The sequence below is a fragment of the Antechinus flavipes genome, chromosome 3, assembly GCF_016432865.1.
Source record: "Antechinus flavipes isolate AdamAnt ecotype Samford, QLD, Australia chromosome 3, AdamAnt_v2, whole genome shotgun sequence".
NCBI classification, from domain to species: domain Eukaryota; kingdom Metazoa; phylum Chordata; class Mammalia; order Dasyuromorphia; family Dasyuridae; genus Antechinus; species Antechinus flavipes.
The window spans coordinates 494,845,213-494,871,890 of NC_067400.1; the positions used below are offsets into that span (position 1 = coordinate 494,845,213).

Below are 26,678 nucleotides of genomic sequence, written 5' to 3' on the forward strand. Positions count from 1 at the left end.
CTCTATCACATAATTAGGTCATTTCTGGGAAGGTTTATCTGATGCAGCAGTACAAGACAAGGTTGCTCTAAGCCAAAGAAGAAATCATCTGAGTTGCAATTGATGGGAGTGGGAAAAAGGGAACAGTGGGAAACACTCATTGCACAGATTATTAATTTAATTAATTGTTCTTTCTAAATGGATACTAAACATCAGTTGTTTCTAGCTAATGAAAGGGCTTTTAATATTTTGGACAAAGTCCCTAGCCCCCAGGACCAGACAAAATTTTGAAGAAAACCAAGCTTTCTCAAGTTCTTATAATGTATTAATGGCAGCTCTGAGAATTGAACTCAGATCTACTGAAGTCTAGTCTAAACTATAGCATGCTTTTTATTATCTGATCCATAAAACAATCAGGGATTCATTTTCGTTTAAATGAAGCTGGATGGGAGTGGGAAGCAGGAGGATTATTTTAATATAAATGTAAGGCTGATCCAAAGGGATTTGGGGAACAAAAGAAGGAAATGCCTTCTTCTAAAGTTTCAATTACCTTTCAAGATCATAAGTGATAATTTTAGGGACAAAAATAAATAAATAATGTAAAAAATAGTGGTCCGGCCATAATGCTGTTTTCAGAAATTTGTTCAAAATAGCAATATTATTTCTGTGTATTTGGTAACAGATCCAAGAGTTATCTAGTCTATTCTGATACTTTCAAGAAAGATTCTTAAAACTCTCCCAAATAGAAGTCACATTAAAAAAAAAAAAAACTCTTCCAGGGAATAAAATTTCACTGCCTCTCTGAATAATTTATTCTACAACTTTTTGGTACTTTCATTCTTAGGAAATATTTTTTTTCACTTCCTTTAAAAAAAAATCTTTAAATTAACTATGATTTTCAAATGTGAAATGCCTCTATTTACCTCCCCCACTTTCCACATGTTTAGCATCATAGGGCCTCTTCATTTTTGAGGTTATAGTGAGTCAATCAATTAACATTTCTTAATCTTCTACTGTGTGACAGGTACTGTGCTATGTATTGGGGATAAAAAGAAAGGCAAAAGGCAATACCTATTCTCATGGAGCTCACAATCCAAAGAGGAAAGATACCATAAAAAGAAGCTAAAAGAGGGGGGGAAGGAGAAGAATAGACAGCAGAGATTAAGGAGTAGTCAGCAAGAAGAAAGTAGAATTACAAGACGTCTGCCTTGTTACTCTCCTTACATGGATGTTCAAGGATGAACTCTCCATTGTCTGTCTGCTACCTTTTCCAACTTTTAGTAAAAAGCCAAAATGATTCAAATATTCAGTTTAATTTCCAATTAACATAAAAGCCATTAAGAACTAGCAATCTATATATAAATACATTAATTTAATCATAAAAGCAAGAATGAATTCCTGTAGTTTTCTAATGCCTTTCAATTTCCAGATATTAAGTGACACTATATGGTGGGGCAGCAGAAAGCATGCACAGGAAGGAAGGAAGACACAAAGATAAACTAAAATACCCCAGTTCTTGCTCTCGATGAGTTAAAAATTTTAAACAGAGATATAATATATAGTATAGAATAATATGAGATAAATGCATTAAAGATAAAACAAAATGCAATGTGAAATCTGAGGGGGAAAAGGTAATCAATTTCTGAATCAATAAGGCTTCACAAAATGAAGGAAGCAAGAATTTATTAAGTACCTGGTATGTGTTGGACATTCTGTCAAATACAGAAACATTGTCCCGTTTAATCTTCACAGTAACCTGGTAAAGTAGGTGCTATTATTAACCCCATTTTGCAAATGAGGAAACTGAGGTAGGAGTTAAGTGATTTTTCCAGGATCACACAGTAAATGTTGAGTAAGTCTTGAGCTAAATCCAGATAATACTGACTTCAGGCCCCATTCTCTAAGCACTATATCCAGTAGCTGCCTCTAGGTGGAAGAAGAATGTGACTGGGTGTTAAAAGATATATAGGAATTCAGTAACATCATGGAGAAGACAGAAGACATTCCAATTATGCCTAGGAATGCTACAAAAAGAACCCTTTCTCCCTGATATGTCTTCTTGGCAAGGTATAAATTTCCCTTGCTCTATATCTTCAATTTCTTGACTCTAGCAACACATAGCTCTTTCCTCTTGCAACTTTGAGAGAAGGGAACCTTAATAGTATTATTATAAGTTGGAAGAACTATTTAGATTCCCCAAGAAAGATAGAGCGAAGGGCTGGAGAGAAAAAATGAATTTGCCTTGACTGTTTATTGGCTCAGTTTTGAATCCATAACATTTTTTGTCAGGGATAAAGTCTGTTTTATAGCCAACATGTTGTCAACCTGAGTACTTACACAGGAACTGAAGATCCTTATTTGGAAAGACCTAGCCATGAACTAGATTCTAATGTTCTCATCAGAAAGTTTGAATAGAGTAATAATTATCAAAAAGTTTCCAAGATTTAACCCAATATAAGAAGGTCTAGAGTAGACAGGTATAGAAAAAAACATGAGAAAGGTACAAGACAGAAAATTATAATTTTAGTTTTGGTACAGTTTTTAAAACTATAAATAGCTGTTTCAGAGAACACTGAAAATAGCATTATTTGACTTGAGAAATAAAACACATGGAAAGCAGTAGTATGAGACAAGGCTAGAAAAGAAGGATTACATGATCATATATAGAGAACTAGATAGAAGTGACCTGAGAGATCATTTAATCCAACCCCCTTACTTTACAGATGAGGAAATGATTGGGTCTGAGAAGTTAAGGTTTTTGATGGTGGGAATAAAACCCAGATCTTCTAACTTCAAATGCAGTCAACTTTCAAATCAATGATGCTTCCTTAAAATGAATGTATACATACAGAGCATAAAATTACAAGCAAAAGAATTTGAACTTTAGTCTATACAAAATAAATAGAGAGAAAATAGAAGGTTTTTGAGCAGAAGGTTGACATGAAAAATCAAAGCATGAGGAAAATTAGTACAGAGAAGATATTAAGAACTTATTATGAGGAGAAATGAACAGAGAAAAGAAGACTCATTGCAATCATTAAGGCAGGCAGTAGTCTGGAGCTCCATTTATAATAGTAAGAAATGATTTTGAGAGATATTAAGAGAGCTAAAATCTACAAGAATTGGTAATTAATTGAGATGAAACGAGATAGAGAAAAATCTCAAAGATAACAACAAGGCTTTGAACATAATATTGAATGAACACTGAATATATTGAAAATATAGACAGAAAAATCAGGAGGAGCAGGTATGTAGAAAAAGACAATGAATTCATTTTATGATACATTGAAACTGAGATGCTAGTGAAGTTCTAGGTGGAGATATCCCTTAGACAGTTGGAGAAACAAGTCTGGAGTTTGAAAGAAAAGATAGGGCTAGAGATATCACAAGCTTGACTCTTCAGATACACTTCTTGCAAAATCATAACGAAAAGGATTGCAAAAGGGAAAAAAATTAGTGAATGACAAAAGTCTTTCAGTCACAGTTTCCTTCATGATAATCCCAAAATGTGGAAGCACCATGAATGATAAAAGAAGCATAAGTAATGCTGACCTATAGCTCCCAAAGTAAAGATTTTTAAATTTTGTTTATCTTTATGTATTTATTTAATACAATATACATACAAATACAAACAATACATACAAATATTTAATATAATATGCATGCAAATTAAATAAAAAGAAAAGAAAGAAAAAACACATTGTCATGTATACAACAGAACATAAGAGGATTCAAAATATGTAACAATAAATTCCTATTTCAAGAAAACATATTCTCTTTTCTTCCTTGTAGGTTTTCTTTTGCTCTCTGCTAAATCCAAAGTAAAGTTTTTACTATAACTATTCAGTACAATTCTTCTTGGAAAAAAAAGCTCATAAAAAGCCATAGTATGAGATAAGATAAAGAATGCTGCTTCTCCTTAATATTCCATGTTGATTTCAGTTGTCATATATAATTATTTAAAAAAAAAAAACCTGACTGCTACTTAGATAATATTTGAATTTCAATGTACTTTTGTTAGACCATTTAGTTAGATATAAGAACTCTGAATTTTATTAAATTCTAATATTGAGAGTAAAGACTGATACATATGATTTGTGGTAGTGGCAGGGGCACATAATAAAAGCATAAATGTTTTTAAGTACTGAGAATCCTAAGGGAAAAAAAAGGAGGAAAGGGGGGAAACCATATGATAATGATAGTTTTTTCAGTACATGATGTACTGAATAAGAAAGTGAGATGTATTTATAAAATTAGGGGGTTGGACTAGATTACATCTAAGGTAACTTCCTGCTCTAAATTTATAATTCTAAAAGAAAAATATGGGTTGGGGGAAAAGAACCTGGAAATACAATCCTACATAAACCAAAGTGTAGATATCGTCTCAAATATAAGATACTGTAGACAAACAAATAACTACTGCTTAGGATATCAACTGTTAAAGTGTATGCTTTCTAGTTTACAGAGGTTCTGTCCTTTAGTAATCAGAGAAAAGTTTCTCCATAAAAAGCACATATTTTCCAAGCCTGCTCTTCTACTATAAATAAACTGTTTAAATTCAAACACACTAGAAAGGGATATTTAAAATTTTATCAGTATACCCAACCATCTAATCTCACAAATAAATTGAATGGCAATCTGTACTGTATACTCATACATATGAATATGTTCTTTGTAGTGTAAAGTTGTGAACTTTATGACTGACTAAAATTTGTAATAACTAAATATTTTAAAACAGCCCTAAACCAATAATAGAGCCATGATAAAGTATTTATTTACTGTATGTTGACCTGATTTTTTTTATTGCAATGATATAAACCTCCAGATAATTTTCTTTAAGTGAATCTAAGAAATCATATTTTTAAAAATTATTCAGAATAACTTTTCAGTCTCAAGCTTTTTTAGTCTCCTTTTTATTTCTTTTTATCATCACAACTATATATGTAGCTATGTTCTCAAATTTAACAAAATGCCACTATTTTGCTCCAATGAACTGTCATCGGAGTCAAAAGAGATGATTCCAAAACCCAACCTAATATTTACCTGTATGATATTAGCCAAATCACTTACTCTCTCTGGTCCTTAGTCTCTCCAGTAAAATGAAGGAATTGGACTAGATGGCTTTTAAAGTCTTGTCCAGTTCTAGATTTATGATCCTATATTATTAGTCAATTAATGCAAGCGAGAATATGAACCTTCACAGGCTTATTTTGCACAATTCACTAAAAATAAAACATGTTTTGCTATCTGTTCTAAAAAGACACTCCTTTGAGGAATTTACAAGATCACATGACTTTATGTTCCTCTCTCATTAGGCAAAGTCAGAGTTTTCAATAAACATTTCCCATCAGACAGCAAGCCACCTCTCTTTGGGAAGCTGTAAAGAAAAGAAAGGGTAATTACATAGCACAGTGGATAGAGCACTGGGCTTATAATCAGAAACACTCATTTTCATGAATTCAAATCTTTATTAACTGTTTGACCCTGGACAAATCACTTAATCCCATTTGCCTCAGTTTCCTCAATTGTTAAATGAACTGGAGAAGAAAATGGCAAACCAGATCTTTGCCAAGTTGAACTAGACTAAAGTGATTGAATGATAACAAAGAAATAGACTATGAAGAAAAATTAGCACTAGATACTATGACCCATATTTGAAAAATACTAGCAACAAAAACAACTATTTCCAAGAATACTACTTTATTTGATTCTCTCTATTCATATGTCATCTATCCATTTCTATCTTACACATCCACATGTCAAGCACAAGAATGGCCTGTTAGAGTAGGAAGGCCTGTTAGAAATGGTACCAAATGCCATCAATCCAACCACTCCATTTTGGCTATTTCCTTACAGAACTGAGAATAAAATATTGAGCCAGAAACTCCTCATCTTTCATAAAACCAAATGCATATGTTTTAAGAAAATACTCTAAATACACCTGGATTCAAATCCCACTTCTTACATTAGCTATTCATTTTTAAACAAATCCATTTAACCTCTTAGGGTCTCATTTTCTTCATTTGTATATTAAGATGTTTAGACTTAATGCCCATTAATACCCCTTCCCCCTCAAATCTATGATCCTATTGTTTTACTATTCTTCCCTACAGTGCTGGTAGGAAATGACCAGTTTAAATAAATCTATTATATATGAATGAAATAACTATTGCAACTCAGGAACAGCAATAAGAATTTCATTTCCCTTCCAATTAATTTAAATTTGACAAATATTCAATAAACACAGTAATATACAAATCATTTTCCTAGATTAGTAGAGAGATAAAAAATAAAATGATGCTCCCACTCATCTTGGCACTCCTCAAAAAATTGTCCTGTCTAGCTTATCCTATGGATAATGACAATGTCCATATGAGAAGCCAGGCCAAAGATTCTTTATTACTCCCCACAACCCATCCATCCTATTTCCCCACCATATCAAATATAATCTAGACCTGTCTTTCTTTCCTACCTTCAATTCAAAAGTTAAACTACCCCTAAACTCATTCCAAGCCTAAAAGCCATACTTAAAGCTCCTTTCTCCCCAATCAAACCTGACCTTGACCCATTTTAGCTTAATAACTTAACCTCCACACAAATTCAACCTGCTCTCTTTTTCTACAACTCTCCCCCATCTCCTATTCTCATTCTTCCTTCACTTTCTAAACAAATATTGTAAGACAAAAGAAATTAAACAAATTACTGATAGAACATGGAACTCCATGGTTTCCTAAGAGAACATAGAACCGCAACAGGAAATTCCAGTCATTCAAAAGAGAGAGGTTAGATGAAAACAAATGGCCCACATAACTGAAATACTTAGCATAATAGAAAAAGAACCCTGAATTCACAGTAAAAGTATCTAAAAAGGAAAAGGAAAGGAAAAAAGCAAAAGAGCATATTGAACGGTTTGGAAATATAAATATACTAACATGAAAGCCAATCTAGAAAAAAGAGAAAAGGAAGTAATATTAGAAGAGCTCCCATTCACCATATAAACAAAAGTCATTTATCTCCAAGTCAGGAAACATAGTAACAATTTAAGGAAATGATTTCTCATAAAATATGACAAATACAAAAAAAAAGAATGTCATAATGCAGAAAATACTACAAGAAAAATGCTCAGAGCTTCAAAATGCAAAACAAACAAACAAACAAACAAACAAACAACAAAAACAATATGAAGAATTCAGGTGATATATGATAAGAAAAAAGAAAAGAAAAAAACCATGTGCTTCAAACTCTAAGACACATAGGGATTAAATTGAACAGTTCCAATGAAAAGCTATTAATCTGGAAGACGGTCATATATAAAGGAAAGGAAATCCAAGTAGCATAAGAATATGTTGTCCCAGGAGAAAATGAGATAATTCCAAAAAGGAGAATCCAAACGACATGCCCTAAACACCTGAACCTATTTAACAAGTAACAAATATCGTTCAATAAAATAAAGGAATTTGAAACATTCCTACAAAAAAATTAGTTGTCAGCAGACTATTTAATTAGCAAATATTTCAATTAACAGAAATATAAGAAAAAATAAATACAGCTATGAAAGAAACAAAAATTAATGAAATTACACCTGCTAAATTGCAGAGTATTAAAGAAATTTTTAAAAAGAGAAAAAAATTAACAGCAAACAGCATGAATAACAGAGGTTACTAAGAGATTTCCATTTAAAAGTTCACAAGATGATAAAAATGAAAGTGAAATTTAAAGACTGATTTCTTTGAACAGTAGGCATGTAACACCATGAACTAAACCCCGCAAGATGAATCAAATATTCTGTGGGATGAAATGGCCAAATGGAAGGGCACATAAAAGGGAAGGGAAAAGGTGGAGGATGGCAGGGAAAGAGTAATAGCTATCCTAATAAAGACCATAAGAAAAAACAAAAGACAGAAAACTCAGTCTCTCAGCAAGAGGATCTATTGGAAAATTGGAATAGGAGTAGGGAGAATTGTTCAGAGAGGTGGTGTAGCAAAGAAAAGAATGGGTATGACTGAAGATTATTCCAGTGGGAGAGAAAACATTCTATAATGAGCGAAAGGGAACACACAATAGGTATATTTTACAGAGATATAATCCATAGGATAAATGCATCAAAATGTTGTGCCTCTATGAAAGAAAAATCACACTTCAAGGGAAAGAAAACCAGAGCCAATAATGGTACCTGGCATCCACAAAAAGTGGGGAAAAATAGATTCATAGAGATTTCGAGAATAAATGTGAAAGATAGAGATTATTGGAAAGGCAGGAAACAGAATTCAAGCAAATGATTGGGAATACAGGTGTAGAAATAGAATGAATAATGAGTTTTCTGATCACCTTGATTTTCTTGAGTTCCTTTATTATTTAGGAAAGGCCGAAATAACTTAGAAATCAAAGTCAGCTAATCTGGAGGCAAAATGATTGTTGCTCAAGTTTGATATTCCAGTGATCCTTTGGAGTGTCCACTAGGTGAATATAGAACACCTTTGCTATACCAGGAACCATAGGACCAGTTCACATTGCTTCACAATAGTTGCAAACAGATAGGTGGCCGAAATGACTTGGTTCTAATTATTCTGAACTACTCCTATTCTCTACCCATTTCCCGGAGCTCTCATCCCTAGAATATCTCTCAAAACCTCCCCCATCCTGCCTCCCTTTGTTGTAAAATCAAACCATTCCCTAAACCCCCAACCTTTAGAGCAGCAGACTGGGTTCCATTGTTCTTAGCATGTGCATTTGCTATACTTGCCCAATAAAGCTTCTGGCTTTGCACTTGAATTTCATTCCTTCTTTCCCTTTATTCAGGTGGCTATTATGCCTCAATTAATAAAATTGCCAACTAATCATAAGGAAATTTCTCCATGATCTTCATTACTTTTCTTACAAATGGATACTTTTAAGAGTGATGCACTACTGGAAAAAAAGGGTGAATAAGACAAAATTTACAAAGATATTAACAGAGAAAAGAACTAGTAGAGGATGCTCAAACAATATTTCAAAGTAGGAATTCCACAACAAACACACAAAATCTACAAAGAAGCAATAAATAAATATACAGACTAAATCAAGGAACAAAGTTTCAGAATAGACAGATAGGAAAGAGAATTTAAAAAGAGAACAAGACAAAAAATTATTTTAAAAGGAAACATAAAATAACTAACAAAAAATTAATGAAGAGAATTGAGAGTTGAATTAAGCACTTTAACTGGGAGAGAAGGATAAAGGGGAAAAAAGAGGAGAAGAATGGGGGGAAAAGAAAAAAAGAAAAAGAAATCAGTAATTTAAGTAAATCTCCAAAATTAGCAAAAGGGTTGATAAACTAGAAGGAGGAAGAATTTGGAGGCAAAAGAAGATAGTGTGGGAATTGGGAGTTGGGTGATATTAAAAAGGTTAAGGAGTGGTCTTCTAGGTCACATGTACTACAAGACAGTAAATTCAAACACAATAAAGCAATCCAAAATAGTATTATAAAGCAGAGATAAAAACCTGTCTCCATAGTCTAGAAGACCAAGAATCCAAAATATGTAAAAACTAAGTGAACTAACAATAGAGAAGGCCAATATACTTTAATCTCTAATGAGAGTTCAACCAACATGTTTCTGATTGTAGGACTGCACAAACTGACTCACAGACTTATAAAAGAACTCACCTTTACACTTTAACTCCTCTTCTTCCTCCTAGTGCCAAGGAGATTAATTCAAAAATTTGCTCAGGCTCAGGCTTCCATAGAAGCCATCTCTTTCATGGGGCCACTGGGCCAGATAAGTTAGGAACAGGGATAAGTCACTTGTACTTGAAGGTATGTGGCACTCTACTAAACCTAAGGGAAAAATCCCAGCATCTACATAGGCTAGTTGTGTCCCTCCTTCTGGAAGTCACTTGGGGCAGAGACCAAGGCTGGTATACTTGGAGTTGCCCTGTGTAGAAGGAAATTGAGAGGCTTTGAGATGTAGCAGACCTCAAGGAAACAACTATGATAAGGAAAGCAGTCAAAAGCAATAAGGGAATATATATATATAGTTGTTTAAATCCTAAGATTACCAAAGATCTTAAGAGGAAGAAAACTTAAGTACCTCATGTATCAACAAATAAACTGAGAGAGAAGACATTAATAGCAAAAGGATTTATGACCTTCAGACCAAGTAAAATACAGGACTCCATGAATAAGTATTATAAATTGTTGTTTGTCCTTCATTTTCCTAGGGGACCATGATATCAGAGAGGTAATATAATGACATGCAAATGAATTTAATTTAAGTGAGCTAGGGCTGTGCAAGATCACCTACCTCACTGTCCCCTCCAGAGTTATCTGGATCCAGTGGCCAGATATATACGAGGATGATAAGAGATGGCTCTGGATGCAATGGGAGACTTTGGCCTTTTTAAGCTAAAGTCTTCAACAGGTCTCAGTCTGACTGAGCTGTACCCATTCAGTGATTAAGGTTAGGGAGCCATTGAGGCAAAGAATCTCCTCTTTCATGCAGTAAAACAAACAAACAAACAAATCAATCAATTAATCAGTCTTGGAGGGCACCAGCTCTTTGATGTCATGGTCCTCTTCTAGAATTAAGGACAAACAACAACCTTAGTGAGTAGAGCTGGTCCACAAACTGGAACTAGTCAGTTGGAAAACTTCCTTCCTTCCTTCCTTCCTTTCCTTCCTTCCTTCCTTCCTTCCTTCCTTCCTTCCTTCCTTCCTTTCTTTTTTTCTTCCTTCCTTCTTTCCTTCCTTCCTTCCTTCCTCCCCTTCCTTCCTTCATTCTCTTCCTTCCTTCTCTCCCTCCCTCCTTTCCTTCCTTCTCTCCCTCCCTCCTTTCCTTCCTTCCTTCCTTTCTCCCCTTCCTTCCTTTCTTTCCTTACTCCTTTGCTTCCTCTCTCCCTTCCTCTTTCTCTCCCTCCCTTTCCCTTCTTCTCTCTCTCCTCCCTCCCTTCCTCCCTCCCTTCCTCCCTCCCTTCCTCCCTCCCTTCCTTCCTTTCCTTCCTTCCTTCCTTCCTTCCTTCCTTCCTTCCTTCCTTCCTTCCTTCCTTCTTTCCTTCCTGCCTTCCTTGTTTCCTTTCTTCCTTCCTTTCCTTCCTTTCTTCTGTCCACATAGGGCATCACTTATAGATACTCTTAAAACTTTTTTTTCTTCTTTTGCATCTCTGAACCCCACCAAGATATCTTGGGGTTTACTGATTAGATTTTTTTTTTCTTAAGGACCCTGTCTTCAACCAAAATCACTCTGGTCTCATTGACTGGCCACCAACAATCCTGGCCCCAGACCAAGCCTTACTTGGTCACTGTTTAGGTCCTGATTGACTCAGATTGAATTTAAATAACAATCATTTCCGCTTTGGCCAGACAGTATTATAAGAAAAAGGAAAATGATTCAATACATGATGAGGCAGAAAAATCTGTGGATTATATAGAAAATATGGAACACAATATATTGTTCCTTAAAGATTTATAAGAAAAATAAGAATTATAAAAGCTGAATTGTAAAAGCTGTCTCATAGCAAAAATTATTGGAAGAATATAAAAATTTTCATCTCCAGTGGCAAGTATCAACAAAGAAACAAAAGAACAACTACTGATTATGAATGTAAATTCGCAGATATAAAGATACAATGTAATAAGAGAAGCAAAAGGCAATAAAATTAAAACAAAGCATGATCTCCATGCAAGTGAAACATATTGATCTCAAATATAATATACATTGAGACAATTTGAAGATTAAGTCACCAAGAAAAAATCTGTTCATTCTTTTCAGTTGTGTATGACATTTTTTGACTTTAGTTGAAGATTTCTTGACAAATATACTGAAGAGGTTTGCCATTTCCTTCTCCAGCTCATTTTACAGATGAGGAAACAGAGGCAGAGGTGAGTTATTTGTTCAAGGTCATACATCTATTTAGTCTCTAAATAGGTCTAAGGACACAAGTTTTGAGTTCAAGTTTTCCTAACTCCAGAACCAGTGATCTATCTAGTATGTCAACTAAATACCATAAAGCAAAAAGAAGAAGAAGAAAGAAGAAGGAAGAAGAAGGAAGAAGAAGAAGAAGAAGAAGGAAGAAGAAGAAGGAAGAAGAAGGAAGAAGAAGAAGAAGAAGAAGAAGAAGAAGAAGAAGGAAGAAGAAGAAGGAAGAAGAAGAAGAAGAAGAAGAAGAAGGAAGAAGAAGAAGAAGAAGGAAGAAGAAGAAGAAGAAGAAGAAGAAGGAAGAAGAAGAAGAAGAAGAAGAAGAAGAAGAAGAAGAAGAAGAAGAAGAAGAAGAAGAAGAAGGAAGAAGAAGAAGGAAGAAGAAGAAGAAGAAGAAGAAGAAGAAGAGGAAGAAGAAGAAGAAGGAAGAAGAAGAAGAAGGAAGAAGAAGAAGGAAGAGGAGGAGGAGGAGGAGGAGGAGGAGGAGGAGGAGGAGGAGGAGGAGGAGGAGGAGGAGGAGGAGGAGGAGGAGAAGAAGAAGGAAGAAGAAGAAGAACATATAAGAAAATGTCCAGAACTTCTGAACACAGAAATTAAAGTGTCAATCTTAAAAATCCACATTACCTCCAAAAAAATCCCAACCCTTCCAGACTTCAAACAAGATATATAATGGATAAATTTAACAATTTCATTGAAAATAACAACTTCTGCAAATGGTTAAAAGGAAAAACTTAAAATATAAAAGTTTTTTTTTAAAGCCATAAGATTATTCTACACACAAAAGAAAAGACCAGAGAGAATGGAATATGTGTTCCAAAGAGCAAAGGAGCTCAATGTGCAGCACCTATCCTGCTAATCTGAGTCTAACCATAAATGAAGGAAGGAAATTAATATATATATATATGGAGATAATAATAAAGCAGTGTTGAAAAGATTCCTAGAAAGGAAACTAATCCCTCCAAAATTATTTGCATCTCAAATAACTCAGCCAGAAGAATCATATGGATAAACAACTACTCATTTCTCCCTATTTCTGACCTAACTAAAATACTCTAGTACTTCTGTGACTTTTCCTGCTTTTCTACTTCCTTTTGTGTGATGTTTTTCCCCATTGGACTATAAGATTCTTAAGGCCGGTACTCCCTTTTCCCCTCCCTCCCTCCTTCCTTCTTTTCTTCCTTCCTTCCTTCCTTCCTTCCTTTTTCCTTCCTTTCTCCCTTTTTTCATTTCTTCCTTGCTTGCTTGTTTTTTTCTTTCTTTCTTTTCTATTTGTGTCCCTAGTGCTTAAAACAGTGCTTAGAATCTAGTAGATGTTTTACAAATACTTATTGACTGACCAATTGAAATACAACAACCAAGGACAACAACAACAAAAATTAACAAAAAAGGGCAATTAGCAGATTTCTTTCTAAATGTAAATTTATTTTCTTTGTTTCAGTTAAGATTTCTATCTGGTCTGATAGTTTAGACATTTTATATTTTTGAAGGTTTTCCTCTATTTCTTTTGTGTCACCAGTTTTGTTAGCATATAATTTTGCATATCTTCTAATAAATTTTTTCTGGTTTTGCTGTAAGTCCATCTTGTTCATTTGATATTTTATTAATTTGATTTTCTGCTCTTTTTAATTAGATTAATTAAAAAGTTTATTAACTGCATTGGTCTTTTCAAAGAACCACCTTTTAGTTTTATCATTTCTACAAAGTTTTTAAATTTCCAATTTATCTTTTTTCCCCCTCTACTTTTTTATATCTCCTCTCTTCTATTCAATTGAGGTTTATTTTTTGGCTTTCTAATTTTAAATGCATAGTCAGTTCCTTAATCCTCTTTTTTTCTACTTTGTTATTATATATTTGTAGAAATATGATTTTTCCCCCTGAAGGCTTTAGTTGTATCCCAGAAATTTTGGTATGTTTTTTCATTGATATTGTTTTTTACATAATTATTAATTCTTTCTATGACTTGTTCTTTCATTAAAATGAATTGTTTAATCCATTAACATATAAAGTTATGTGTTAAATTTATCTTTTCCTCCATCTTTAATATTGAGATTTTTAACTTATGATTTTATTCCCTCATTTACTGTAAACATACCATGAGATTCTTTCAGTTATTATATTCTTTTTTAAAGGTTTGTTTCTCCTAATTCTCTTCTTCTCATACTTGATCACAGCCTTTTGTTTGTTACCCCTTTCTATTTAGAATTTTACTTATAAGTTTCCTTTTCTCTTCTGCTTTTAGCTGGATATATAATTCTTTTCTCTTTTAATCAAAAAGATTCCTCCTTTCTCTCTTCCCCTTCATCTCCTCCTGTTCATTGTTTTTTTTTTTTAATTTCATTCTGTGCCCCTTCCAAAAAGGATATATCACACTTTTTTCATTATCCATTCTCTCTTTCTGTCTACTCCAGACTCTAATTATCTGATTTACGATCCCTATAACTATTTGGTCTCTCTCTTTCTCTATATTCCTTATGAAATCAAAATTTTCAAGGAATCCAATCTAGTCTCTTCCCCACATGGTTTCTGCCTCTCCCTTGTAGAGCTTGCCTCATGAAACCCCCTTTTCCATTCACTCTCATACCAATGTCAATTATTGCAGATGTCAGAGAGTAGAATGTTACATAGTAGGGCACTTTTGCCACCAGGTCCCTCATCATGCAGCCCACCACTAATCTACACCTTCCTCTGACTAACTGCTCTCCCACATTTATCTCAAAATCTCTCTGTGTTCATGTTATCTTGCTCCCTCAGGTGCTAGTTGCCCTCGGGAGTTCTAATTCTCCTCCCAAGGTAAGACAAACAGGCATTTCAAACACCAAATCCCTCAGGCCACACACCTAGTGCAAAGTCTCCAAGGCCCTTCACAAACCATATTTCATCACCTATTGTCATATTAGTCATTGGACCTTCCTCCTACCACTAAAACAAGGCTGCTTCCTTTCTCCCTTTTTCAACCCTCCCCCACTCCTCACCCACTTTCTTGCAGATTTTCCGTTTCTGAGATCACAAGAGTTACCTTCCCCACATTGCTAGCCTAGATTTGACTCCAGCACACCTCATATTTCTCTATGAAATTTCTCTATATCCCCTTGCTATCCTCCTTTCATATATCATTCCATATTGAAATATGTTGCTATTATTCTTCAGTCATTTCAGCATGTCTAATTCTTCATGACTCCATTTGGGAGTTTCTTGGCAAAAATGCTAGAGTAATTTACCATTTCCTTTTTCAGCTTATTTTTAGAGACTAGGAAACTGAGGCACAGAGTTAAGTGACTGGACCAGAGTCACACAATTCAGCAAGAATTCAGAAAGATGAGTCTTCTGACTCTAAGCTCTACCCAAGAAAACACTGATTCTCCTGTAGAAAGGTTATCATCAGATTCTTTACATAATGTTCCAGACTTATTGCCTCACTGCTACTTCCAGCAGACGTCCACCTTCACCTCTGTCTCCTTATATACATTTAGAAAGTAGTCTCTTATTAGTCTTTCTGTTGTTTCTCTCTTGTTGTTGCCATCCTTGGATTACTCTTCTTACAGTTCTGTTGTTTGGGATGTTTGAGAAGCAAATAATCCCTTCAAGTCTAGTTGTCTTTCTGAAAAAAAAATGTTTCAAACACTTCTTTATTCTTAAAAATTCATCCTTTTTTCACTTTTGTTTAAACTCAGATTTGCAGGATTGCATATTGGGCTCCACTGTTTTTCAGAACACATTATTCGATTCTCTCCTTCATTTTCAGATGGTTGCAAAATAGTCTTTTCTTATTTAAATTTATTTTCTTTTATATTTGAAGCTTTTTCTCCTGATTGCTTACAGATCTTGTTATTTCTGAAATGAATTGTTTAATTTAACCACTATATATCTTGGAATTCATAACCATGGGTTTTTTTTAAGAGGTGACCTGTGAATTCTTCAGTTGATATTACATTTTTTATGCTCAGAAATTATATTATCTCATGTATTATAATGTTAAGATTTTTTTTGTCCTCTCATGTTCTTCTTGGAGACCTATGATTCTTAAGTTTTCTTTACCCATCCTGTCTTTGAGATCAATATATTTTGCTTGCACAATGGGCATATTTTATTTTAATATTATTGCTTTTTGTTTCTTCTAGATTGTTTTCCACTTTTATATATTTGCATTCCCATTCTATTTTCTCTCTTTTGTTTTTTAAGATTTGTTTTTGCTGATTCCACTTTTTCTATTCTACCCATTACTTTTGATTTACAGGACAAAAATTTTTTGTTCATTATTATCACTTCTCTTTTTAACCACTCAGTAACAGTGTTGTGGTTCCATGCTCTCTTTACAATCTACAGGGTCCACTGTCTCGTCGCACGTTGGATTATTTTTCTTTGTTTTACTGTATTTATTTACAGATGCCGGAGGTGGTTTACTAGATCTAGAAGTCATATTGCCTTTTTCTTGTTTTCCTTATTGATTTATCTGCTATGAATTCTCTTCCTTTGAAGATCTTTAGGAATTTCAGACTTCCCCCATCCCCATTTTTCATCTATTCCCATTTGACATCATCGCTTCTGACAATGGTTTCCTTGGAGAATGAATGTCAAAGAATCTTTGTTGCCTACATTGGTCCCCTCATGGTTCATCAGCCTAGGTCTTTGCTCCAGATACTTTTGAGAAGACATAAATGGATCCAGTTGGATGCTATGCTCTTTCTCTCAAGCTTGGTGGAGGCCTACATAGCCTCCTTTTCTTCCTACCCATCTTCCCCCCATTTCTATATACATGGTGTCCCATCTTGATATCCTTTCTTGTTCCCTTTGTTCCTTACTGCATAGTTCTCTGGTTCAACATCATCAACAATTCAGATACCTGCCAAGTTTGTGCTATAATCTTTTTTATTCTGACACAGGCAGTTTAGAGTTCCCCAGTGCTGATGATCTTGAATTGTGGTCCTGGCAGGCTTTTACTCTGAAGGACTATAGTCATGGTACCTGTGTGTTAAAGCCTGGACAAACATCCATAGTCTGAAATTAGAATCTCTACAGTACTAGAAAGAGGAAGGGGAAAGCAGGGTAGGTTTGTTGTAATCCTATATCTGGTCCTTGAATCTGCTAGTGTATCCTTTCCATTGGTAATGTGGAAGACAGGGGAGAGGTGCTAAATAAGGTGAACATCAATTCATGGTTTTTTAAATCTTTTTTTTTATCTTTACCTAGGTAGTTTGCATAATGGAGACAGCTGAAGTTTCTTTATCTTTCCAATAATTTCAATTAATCAATATTCAAAATTAGTCAATTCAAAAGTCAATAGAAATTGACTAATTTCTATTTTGGAGAAGCCTGAGAGGTTTTGTGGATCAGAGAAAATATCTAGTCCTCCATTTTGCTGTTCAAGGATCTGGAAATCCAATATATTCTTTTTTTTTGGAGATGAGGAAATTACTATTTTAAGTTACTAATTAGTGTTGAACATATAAGCCATTAAAACCACTATTGATCATATTTGTTGCATTATTTTGTTGCATATTATATGCTAAACATTGTCCTAAACCTTCAAGATGCTGGTGTAAAAAGGGTGCCCCAGTGAGAATTCAGATAAAGCTGAACGTTTTTAGGCACTAAAACAGAAATGTTCTGATGTTAAGGGAGAAGTCTAAAGATGTAAGATTGACATCCCCCACCCTAGAAAGGATAAAAAGCTTAATTACCTTGATTGTACATGATGAGGGTAGTAAGACAATGAAATTGTTTCTAGGGCACAAACTGTAGTCATTCCTTTGTCCTCAGCCACTTATATGTTTAAGATTCTCAAATAAGCATTAGAGAACACAATAAGTTCATTGAAAATAATCAATTTAAGATAACATGAGGTCACTTATTGGCTTTTAAGTTGAGAAGAATTTATTGATTAGAGGGGCAAATTGGTCTTCTAACATTTCTTGCAACCTCTGAGGAAATCAAGGGGGAAAGTTTTTAACTATCCCAAGATAAGGGCTATTGTCGTGGATGAAAAAGCTCTGTAGCAGTGAGGAGCTCACAGTACCATCCAGCCACATTAGTGGCTGATGAGAGAAAAACCGGCAATCTACCCATCAAAGAGCCAGCCTGGAACCACACTGGACCAATCTATACAAACAGAAAGCCATGTTGCAAGAAGACTCCATTGGCTGAGAAACATGCCTGGCAGCCTTTGTCCAAACAGTAGTACAGTCTGTTTGGTATTGTCAGGCAGCAGATTCTCAGCAGCAGAGACCTCCAGACCAGCAGCATCAAAGCCTGGTAAGAAGCCAATACAATCACCAAGTGACCTGATTGAACCAATCCAGCAGTAGATTAGCCTGGTGAGCTGAGACACTGTACCATTTAAAGGACCAGCCCAGATGAATAATAATGCAACTTACCCATCACTGAAACCATATCTTGCAGTGAAGGGTCCTTCAGGAAGAGAAAAAACGTCAAATTTCTGCTACCAAAATGGTCTGTTATCTCATGGACAAATGATCCACCCTCATTCTCTTAAACTCCTTTCCTCTTCTCTCCTCTACATTAAGACAAATGGCTTTGGGAACAACTGATTTCCCCAGGGAAACAGAGTAAAAATGTGCAAGCACAGTCCTTATTACCTGCTTTAGGGTGTAATAGTCAATTAATATGAGCAGTTTTTGGAATGTAGATTCCTGTACTGAAATAATGTAGATAAAATCCAGACAATCAGAGTTCTCTGCCTATGGCAGTTCTACTTGTATTATGTATGTTACACATATTCTATTTCATTATTTTTCCTTTATGTTCATATTCCTTCTTATCAATTAGACTATTGACTCCTCTAGGGCAGGGATCTTAGTTGTATCCTCATCACTGTATCCTCAAAACATAATACAGTAGGCCAGGATAATTATACTTCAAATTTTGCATGAAATACAAATTTGGTCAATGAACAATCATTATAAACATTTTTGAGATGCTTATGTTCCTGCACTATACAAACACACACACACACACACACACACACACACACACACACACACACACTATCCCAACCAAAAGTTTTAGTGAAACTTAAAGCTGCTTAAAACTTCACTAAGGGGGGCAGCTAGGTGGCACAGTAAATAGAGCACCAGCCCTGAAGTCAGGACAACCTGAGTTCAAATTTGATCTCAGACACTTAACACTTCATAGCTGTGTGACCCTGGGTAAGTCACTTAACCCCAATTGCCTCGGGGGAAAAAAGCTTCACTAAGACTTTTAGGATACCCTGTTTATGGGTGTGAGTGGGTGTGTATAGGTGGAGACGTATGTACTCATATTCACACATGATATTTTTTTCCATTAGAGAGAGCTACTTTAAAGGGATATATAAAGCAAATAATTTTTTATAAAGTATAAGACCTCTTATATCTACTTAAAATGAGGTACAAACCTTATTTTAATAATGTCTTTGTTCATACTTATGATTTCTATTCAGCTCAAAAATTGGTAATCACAAATAGCAATTTTCACTGATAAGCTCCAACAATACTTAGCATTTTTATGAAAGAGTTAATGAAAATAATGAAACCATAAAGTTTTTCTGATTCTGTTAAAAAAAAAAAAAGGATATGTGTGAAAGATGATGTGTCATATGGCATCATTCCAACCCAGAAATGAGTTTTAACTACCTGGAAAAACAAGATTTATGAAATCACTATATGCCATTCAGAATCAGTATGCATTTATTAAGCACCTGATGTGGACCAGGCATTAGATGTGCAAAAGCAAACTGTGAAGTAATTCTTGCACTCAAGGACCTTGCATTCTAAGGGAAAGGGAAGAACAGAACAATTTAGACATAGCAGAAGGCTGGATTTGATATCAGTAGTAGATTTAAATTTTCCTTACTACCTGTTTGTCAATGAGAAGATCACTTAAGCTTTCTGGCTTTCAGATTCCTTATCTTTAAAAGAGACTATACTAAAGGACCTTTAAGTTATTCTCCAGTTCTGTTTCTACCCAAAAGTCTAAATCTGCAAAGAACTCATTTATATAAGGGAATAAGGGTACTATTATCTGGGGAAAGCAAGTAATGTTGCCTCATGCAGCAAGTGGCATTTGAGTTTAATCTTGAAAGTAACAAAGGATTCCAAAATCTGAAGCCAAAGGAATGTATATGAGTTGCAGAGGTGGGATGTCATGTCATGTACTAGACCCATTTGCTTGAAACAAAGACATGTGTGAGGGGGAGTACTATGAAATCATCTTAGAAAGATGGGCTATAGACAGATTGTGAAGGATTTCAAAAGACAAAGAAAAGAGCATATATTTTAACAAGGGAACAACAGAAAGCCATCAAAACTTCTTGAGCAGAGGAGTAGCATGGTTATATCCATTTTTTAGGATTATTAATTTGGCATTTAAATTGGAGGAAAGATTGGAGAGAGGAGAGATTGGGAAATTAGAAAACTATTCCGATTGTCTGGGCAAGAAATAATAAGGACCCTGCCTGCTTTTTTTTTTTTAATTTCCTCCACAGGCTAATTGTACAATATTTCAGAGTCCAATTCTTTTTGTAGAGCAAAATAACAGTTTGGACATGTAAACTTATTTTGTATTTAATGTATACTTTAATATATTTAACACGTACTGGTCATCCTACCATCTAGGGGAGTGGGTAGGAGGAAGGAGGGGAAAAATTGGAACAAAAGGTTTGGCATTTGTCAATGCTATAAAATTACCCATGCATATAACTTGTAAATAAAAAATCTATAATAAAAAAAAAGAAATTATAAGGACCCAAAGTAGGTTGGTTACATATGAATAAAAAACATGAGCTATTTTGCAGATATTGATAAAATTTAAGGACTGATTAGATATAATAATTTAGGATGGTGAGAAATTGAGGAATACTTCAAAATTATGAATCTAAGGGACTAGAAAAATGGTAGTGTCTTTAATAGAAATAGAGAAATCAGGAAGAGAAGTAGGTTTAGAGAAAAGGATAGTTAATTCTAGTTTGGATGTATCAAGGCACCTAAAAATATTTAAACAAAGATGTACTACAGACAATTAGTGATGTGGCACTGGAGTTTAGGCAAGAAGAGAGGTCTGGGTGTGCAGATTTAAGAACCATATTCATAGAAATAATTCTTGAACCCATGGGAAGAAGAAAAAGGGAGCTGAGCTCACTAAGATTCCATTAACAGAAGAAAAAAAAGATATTTGAGAGGAGAACTTTTGGGGATGGGAATGGCTGGGATATGAGGCATAGATGATGAGCTAGCAATACACAGCGAGGAATGAGCTGATAGGAAAAGAATACCAACATTAGGAAAACTTAAGGTATTTGTCAGAAAAAAAAATTAAACATCACCAAAAAAGTCAAAGATACAAACTAATATAACAATTTTTATGTCAAATTAACAGACAAAAAAAATAGTGGATAAGCTAATAACTTTTTTTTAGAAAGCAGAAACAGAAAAAGTAATTTTCATTATAGGGATTTACAAATGTTCAAATTTCTTTCCATATAATATGCATACATGCTCAATGATATCAACTTACTAAGTAATTTATGTTGTTTCTGCTGTTCAATTCAACCTATTAGCCATATTATAGCAATATATGAAATGTCTTTTCCTTTCTTTCCTTTAGAACTGATGTACCCTGAAAGAACTCAGAACCACATTACCTGCTCTGTTTCTCCTTTAATGTTAATAAAGAAGGGAGGAATAGAGAAGGGAAGAATAGAAAGACTTGCAATGGTGAAATAAAGAAAGAGGGAGAAACAGAGAGACAGAAAGCAATTGACTCCCAAAAATTCCTTCAGTCTGTACCAGTGACATGTTATTCGAAACCTAGAGCAAACAAAAGAGACTCGTGTCATACTTGAGAAAGCTGCATATACTATGGAACCATGAAGATCTTCAGAAAGTTGAAATGAGAAAAAGTAACACAGCTTCCCCCAGTCCCTGATTCAACCCTCTTTAGAAAGCAGAGACCTGGGTCCAGATAGGACTTGTAGGCCAGGGACTTTTCAGAGAAACCTTTGTAACCTGAATAGAAAATGAATACAGAAGGATAATTTGGGAAGCTAATTAAGTATTTACTTTATTTCTCTCCATTTAATAAAACCTTATGTCATGATTTTGTGAACTGTGTAACTTCAAGCAGGTGATTAACTAATTGCAGGGGTTGTTAGGAATGGGAAGCCTCCATGCACAGGCCATCTCAGGTTTTCCAAGTTAAGAATATTGGCCAAAGAGTATAACTGGATTCTTTTAGTGGTGAGAAAGTCTCTGACATTAATATGTGGTGCTTTTGGATTTGTGAATTAAACTTAGAATGTTTAGTAAGCAGAATGAAGTTAATTAAGATAGAATCGGATGAACTAGTTAGGCTACCATATGCAACTGTAGGAAACAAAAGAAAAAACATACATTTGTGGTTAAGGAAATTGCCTAATATCTTTGAATCACTTCCTCTCAAATTACCCCCTTGAAATTTCTTGCAAATATTTACTCTAGCTATCCATTTCTCAACAAAATTATTTTTTCCATAAGCACAGGAAAATTTCACCAAGCACAGGAATAATCAGAGTGGGCAAGATGATAATAAATAACTGGAAAAGATTTTATTTAATGTTAAGTCTAATTAAAAGAAAATAACATTCTTTTTGTTTCATATTTTAGTTATGAAAAAATATTGGATTTGGGATCAGAACAACTTGGTTTCAATTCTAGTCTATGCAATTTACCAGTTATTTGACTATGAACAAGTCATTTAACCTGAGCCTCATTTTCTCTACCTGCAAAATGAGCATAACAGTTGTTGCATTTCCTATTACAATGGGATGTTGTAAAAAAAAAAAAGTGTACTTTGTAAACTTTAAAGCATTATATAAATGTGGGTAGCTATTATTTGCTATCAATTGATTTAACTATTGGATTGTAAGCTCCTTGAAATCAAAGATTGCTTTTGACTCATCTTTATATGTTCTCCCAAACTTGGCTGAATATCTTACCTGTAGACAATGTTCAATGAATAATTATTGAACTAATGTATATCCCCCCAAAAAAGTTCATGTACTTATACCTCAAAGAATGGCCTAAAGAGTCAACATGGAGATAAAATGACTTGTAAGGAACAAGGTTGGGGTGTGTGTGTGTGTGTGCATGTGTGTGTGTGTGTGTGTGTGTTTCTATATGTGTATGTATAAGATGTAAAAAGATTAGAAAAGTAAACTGAATATTGAGGGGGAGAGAGGGAAACAGGATGGCTTATGAAGGCTTGGATTGCCAAACAGAGGTTATATTTTAACCTTGGGATACAGAGAATCCTGAAGTTTGAGTATAGAAGTGACATAGTCAAACAATGCTTTAGGAAAATCATTTTGGCAGTTGCATGGAAGAAGGTTGGAGTAGAGGGAGACTTGTGGCAAACACTGTCTTAAGCTCTGAGGAAAAGGGAAAAAAAAAACAGTGTACAATCTTTAAGGGGACAATAGTATGTAAATAAATAAGTATATAGAAGGTAGAAGATACATACATGGTAAAGGAAAGGTAACCTTAGAGAAGATATACATTTGCTGGCTTCACAATATAGATAGGTAACTTTTAAAAATCAAAATCATCAACTAGCAATGAAAATTACATTAAGTTCCATAAGGTATGAATAAGTACATTAGAAAGAAAACTTCTCTTTGACATCCTATATCTTCAGGCAACATTTCCAGATCAGTAACTAAAAGCTATCCCAGGAATAGTTTTAGATGTTCTAGCTCACTCTGGATTTTAGAGAGCAGTTTCTTTAGAAAACAGAAAAGAAGGATGAACTTTCATCATAAATAAAAGTACTGTATTCCAGTACTTTCCCTAATTGGAGACCTACTTTATCATTCTCTGCATTGTATAAACAGCCTTTCCAGAGAGCCACAGTCAATTTAGGTGCCTTCACATTGACTACCAAGGACCTGTAAGAAACCCTAAGGCAGGACATCATCCCACTGTTCTATTAGCAAATTACTGTGTAAAGGGTCAGTAAAGATTATCAACAAAAGAGTGGGGGGGGGGAGATGCTTTAAGATTAAGGAAAAAAAACAGTCTTTAGGGGATAGACATAGTTATGCTAGAGTTGGGAAGGTGAGGAAGAGGAAGACTTTTCTAGTCTTTCTCCCAAAGGCAAATCTGTAAATAACTTCTACCCCCTAGATTAAGGGTACCATCCTCCCAGTCTTCTTGACCTCATCTTGGCACGAATCCCAAAGACTCTTTTTCCATGCCTAATGAAATCTTTTGCCCAGCTTCTGTAAAAGATTTTACTTCACTGTATTAACCCTCCAACTACTATGAGAGCTTTCTGTCTATCACGATGTCCCACAGCTGGAGAAGAGAGATTTGTAGTTTCGTGGAATGTTTCCAAAACTAACAAACATTTTTTTTTGTTTACGATCTAAAAAGATGCTGTAAGTATGACTTTCACTTCCCAGGGAATATGGTGGGAAGGATATTTGAGAGTATCAGGGATGTGATTCAATGCCTTAGCCCACAAACATACATCAATGCTTAAGATTCTTGGGGATGCTCAGCCTGGTCAGCTCTAACAGAACAGCTGGAGGATAAGAAACCAAACTGGAAGTGATAAGGAACGGAAAGATATAGGAGAAAAGGGATAACAGGAGAAGATGAATGCAAGGAATACAAGGAAAGTGAGAAGTCAGCTAGCAGTGTTCAAGTTCCTCAGTGGGGCTACAGGAGAAACTCTTCACCTCAACACTTCCACTGTTCCCAAACCAACCTGGAAAGCAAAGGAAAATTCGAAAAGAATGTAGTATCTGGCCCCTTTGTTTCTCAGCAGAACGCATTTTTAGGTGACAAATCAGAGTTGGAAAAAAGTTAGCACTTTCAAATACACATGAATACATGCATATAAACCCGCAGCCACAAACATCCAAAACAGGTACACACATTCGCCAATTGACTTGCAATTACAGTTTCAACACAGTCTTTATCTGCGTGTATATTCTCTGCCTGTCTCTGTTTCACACTATATCTCAGCATCTGTCTCTGTCTCTGGGTCTATATATCCAATCTCTAGTTCTGAATCTGTCTTATTTTGTCTACACACACACACACACACACACACACACACACACACACCATTCGAACTATTCCCGCCCCTGGGCAGTACCCAGCACTCACATGCAGGGATAGTACCCATAGGGAGGCAGACCCGAGGGCTGCTGTAGGGAGTTGTCCTCACAAAGCTCCGAGTCGATGAGCAGGTAGTCCTGACTCTCATTTCTCCGAGTCCCGGTTCCAGGAGCGCAGACCCTCCGAGGGCCATAGGGAGAGTTCTGACTCATGGCTAGCGTTTATCCGGGACAGCCACGGGCACCCTGAGACAGCTTCAGCTGTAGCCCAGAGTCCCCAGGCTAGAACACGAGATGCAGTGGGTTCAACTGGAGTCTCAGCCTCTTGTGTGCTGGAGCGAGGGCTGGTCCCGAGGCACGGCTGGACACCGGGCTGACAGCACTGATGAGCGGAAAGGCGCACGATGCCCAGATTCCTGCCCAGCAAGGCACTTTGAAGAGCAGACAGGAAGGGGGCCTAAGCTTCTCTTGTCCCAATAGAATGGACCTTCGGAGCCCCAAGGAAAGCAAGCATGCGCTCCCTACTCCCTGAAGCAAGACAGGGCACAGGCAGGCAGGCGGGCCCGCAGGCTGGGTCACTGAGAGAGCGGAGCGCTTTCACTAGCTCACCAGAGAGAAAACCAGAGGGAACGGGAGTGATGAAGAGTTACTATGTCAACCAAGACCGTCCGCCCCCCACTTCCCCGCCTTCTTCCCCCGCAGGCAGCGTCATGCTCCCGTTGTCTGTCCCACCTTCAAATGGAGCCAAACGGGACCCTGGAACTACTAGGGTGAAGTTGGCCCTTCTCCCCTCTGGTTCCGGCTTCTCCGGACTGGGCGAATTCGAAAGGATCAAAGCAAGGACTTGTTTCTAAGTCCCAGACTCCGCCGGCACTCAGGGATTTCGATTACACCGTCGAGCTGGGCTCTCTACAGGGTGGTTTATCTTCCGTGCGCAACTCTAAGAAAAAGGAAGTCCATAGGCTTTAAAGGTTCGGGGTGTTCTGCCTCAATATAGGCAACTTCGTCTTTCCCTTATACTCTTTTACCAGTTTCCTTGTCGCCCCTCTCCCCCCACTCCAGCCCCGCAAGTGGCACGATCCTCCTCTAAAATATATAGCACTTACAGCTATAAGTCCCCCGCCTCTGGAAAGAAGGATGGCAAATAAAAATAATTTTTGAAAAGAAAATAAAACAAAATGCACAGCATCCCAATAGTAATGCCTTTTCAAATGATAATTCTTCGCATTTTACAGAATTCGAGGGCTTGCATCTATATTCCATCCCTCTTAAGGCCTACATCTATTTTTTTTCTTTTAAGTTTTCACCGGGACCTAGTGCGGTGAAAGGAGAGCAGATAAGAAAATTAGGAAATTAGACAGTTTAAATGGCCAGCTCAAAGTTACAGGGCTAGTTCTGAAAAAAGTCCAGATTTGAAGCCAAGCTATCAGCAGCCTCAGACACCTTCCACTCTGGTGGAATACAAGAGAAATAATTACCTGTTGTGTGCAAATGCACTGGAATAAGGGCTATGTTATCTTATTTATTGGGTATTATTATTTCGATTTTACAGATGAGGAGATAAAAGGCCAAAAATCACACAGAAAATGAAAAAAAGAATGAGGGTTTTATTGCAATAGTCTTGCTGCTGTGTCACATCAGCCTAAATAAGGACAAGGAAGTCATTCATTTGTCTATGAACTCCAACTTCAGAATATAAACTCCTTGAGGGATTG

At 35.7% G+C, this 26,678-nt stretch overlaps 1 protein-coding gene across 1 annotated transcript in view; it reads right to left on the minus strand.

The window, feature by feature from the left end:
- TRPC6 (transient receptor potential cation channel subfamily C member 6) overlaps positions 1-25,260 on the minus strand; it is a 152,327-nt gene extending 127,067 nt beyond the window's left edge. The window contains exon 1 of the mRNA XM_051986853.1: positions 25,013-25,260. Coding sequence (XP_051842813.1) covers positions 25,013-25,176 — 164 coding nt within the window. The 5' untranslated portion in view covers positions 25,177-25,260. The remainder of the gene's footprint in view (positions 1-25,012) is intronic.
- Positions 25,261-26,678: the final 1,418 nt, after the last annotated feature.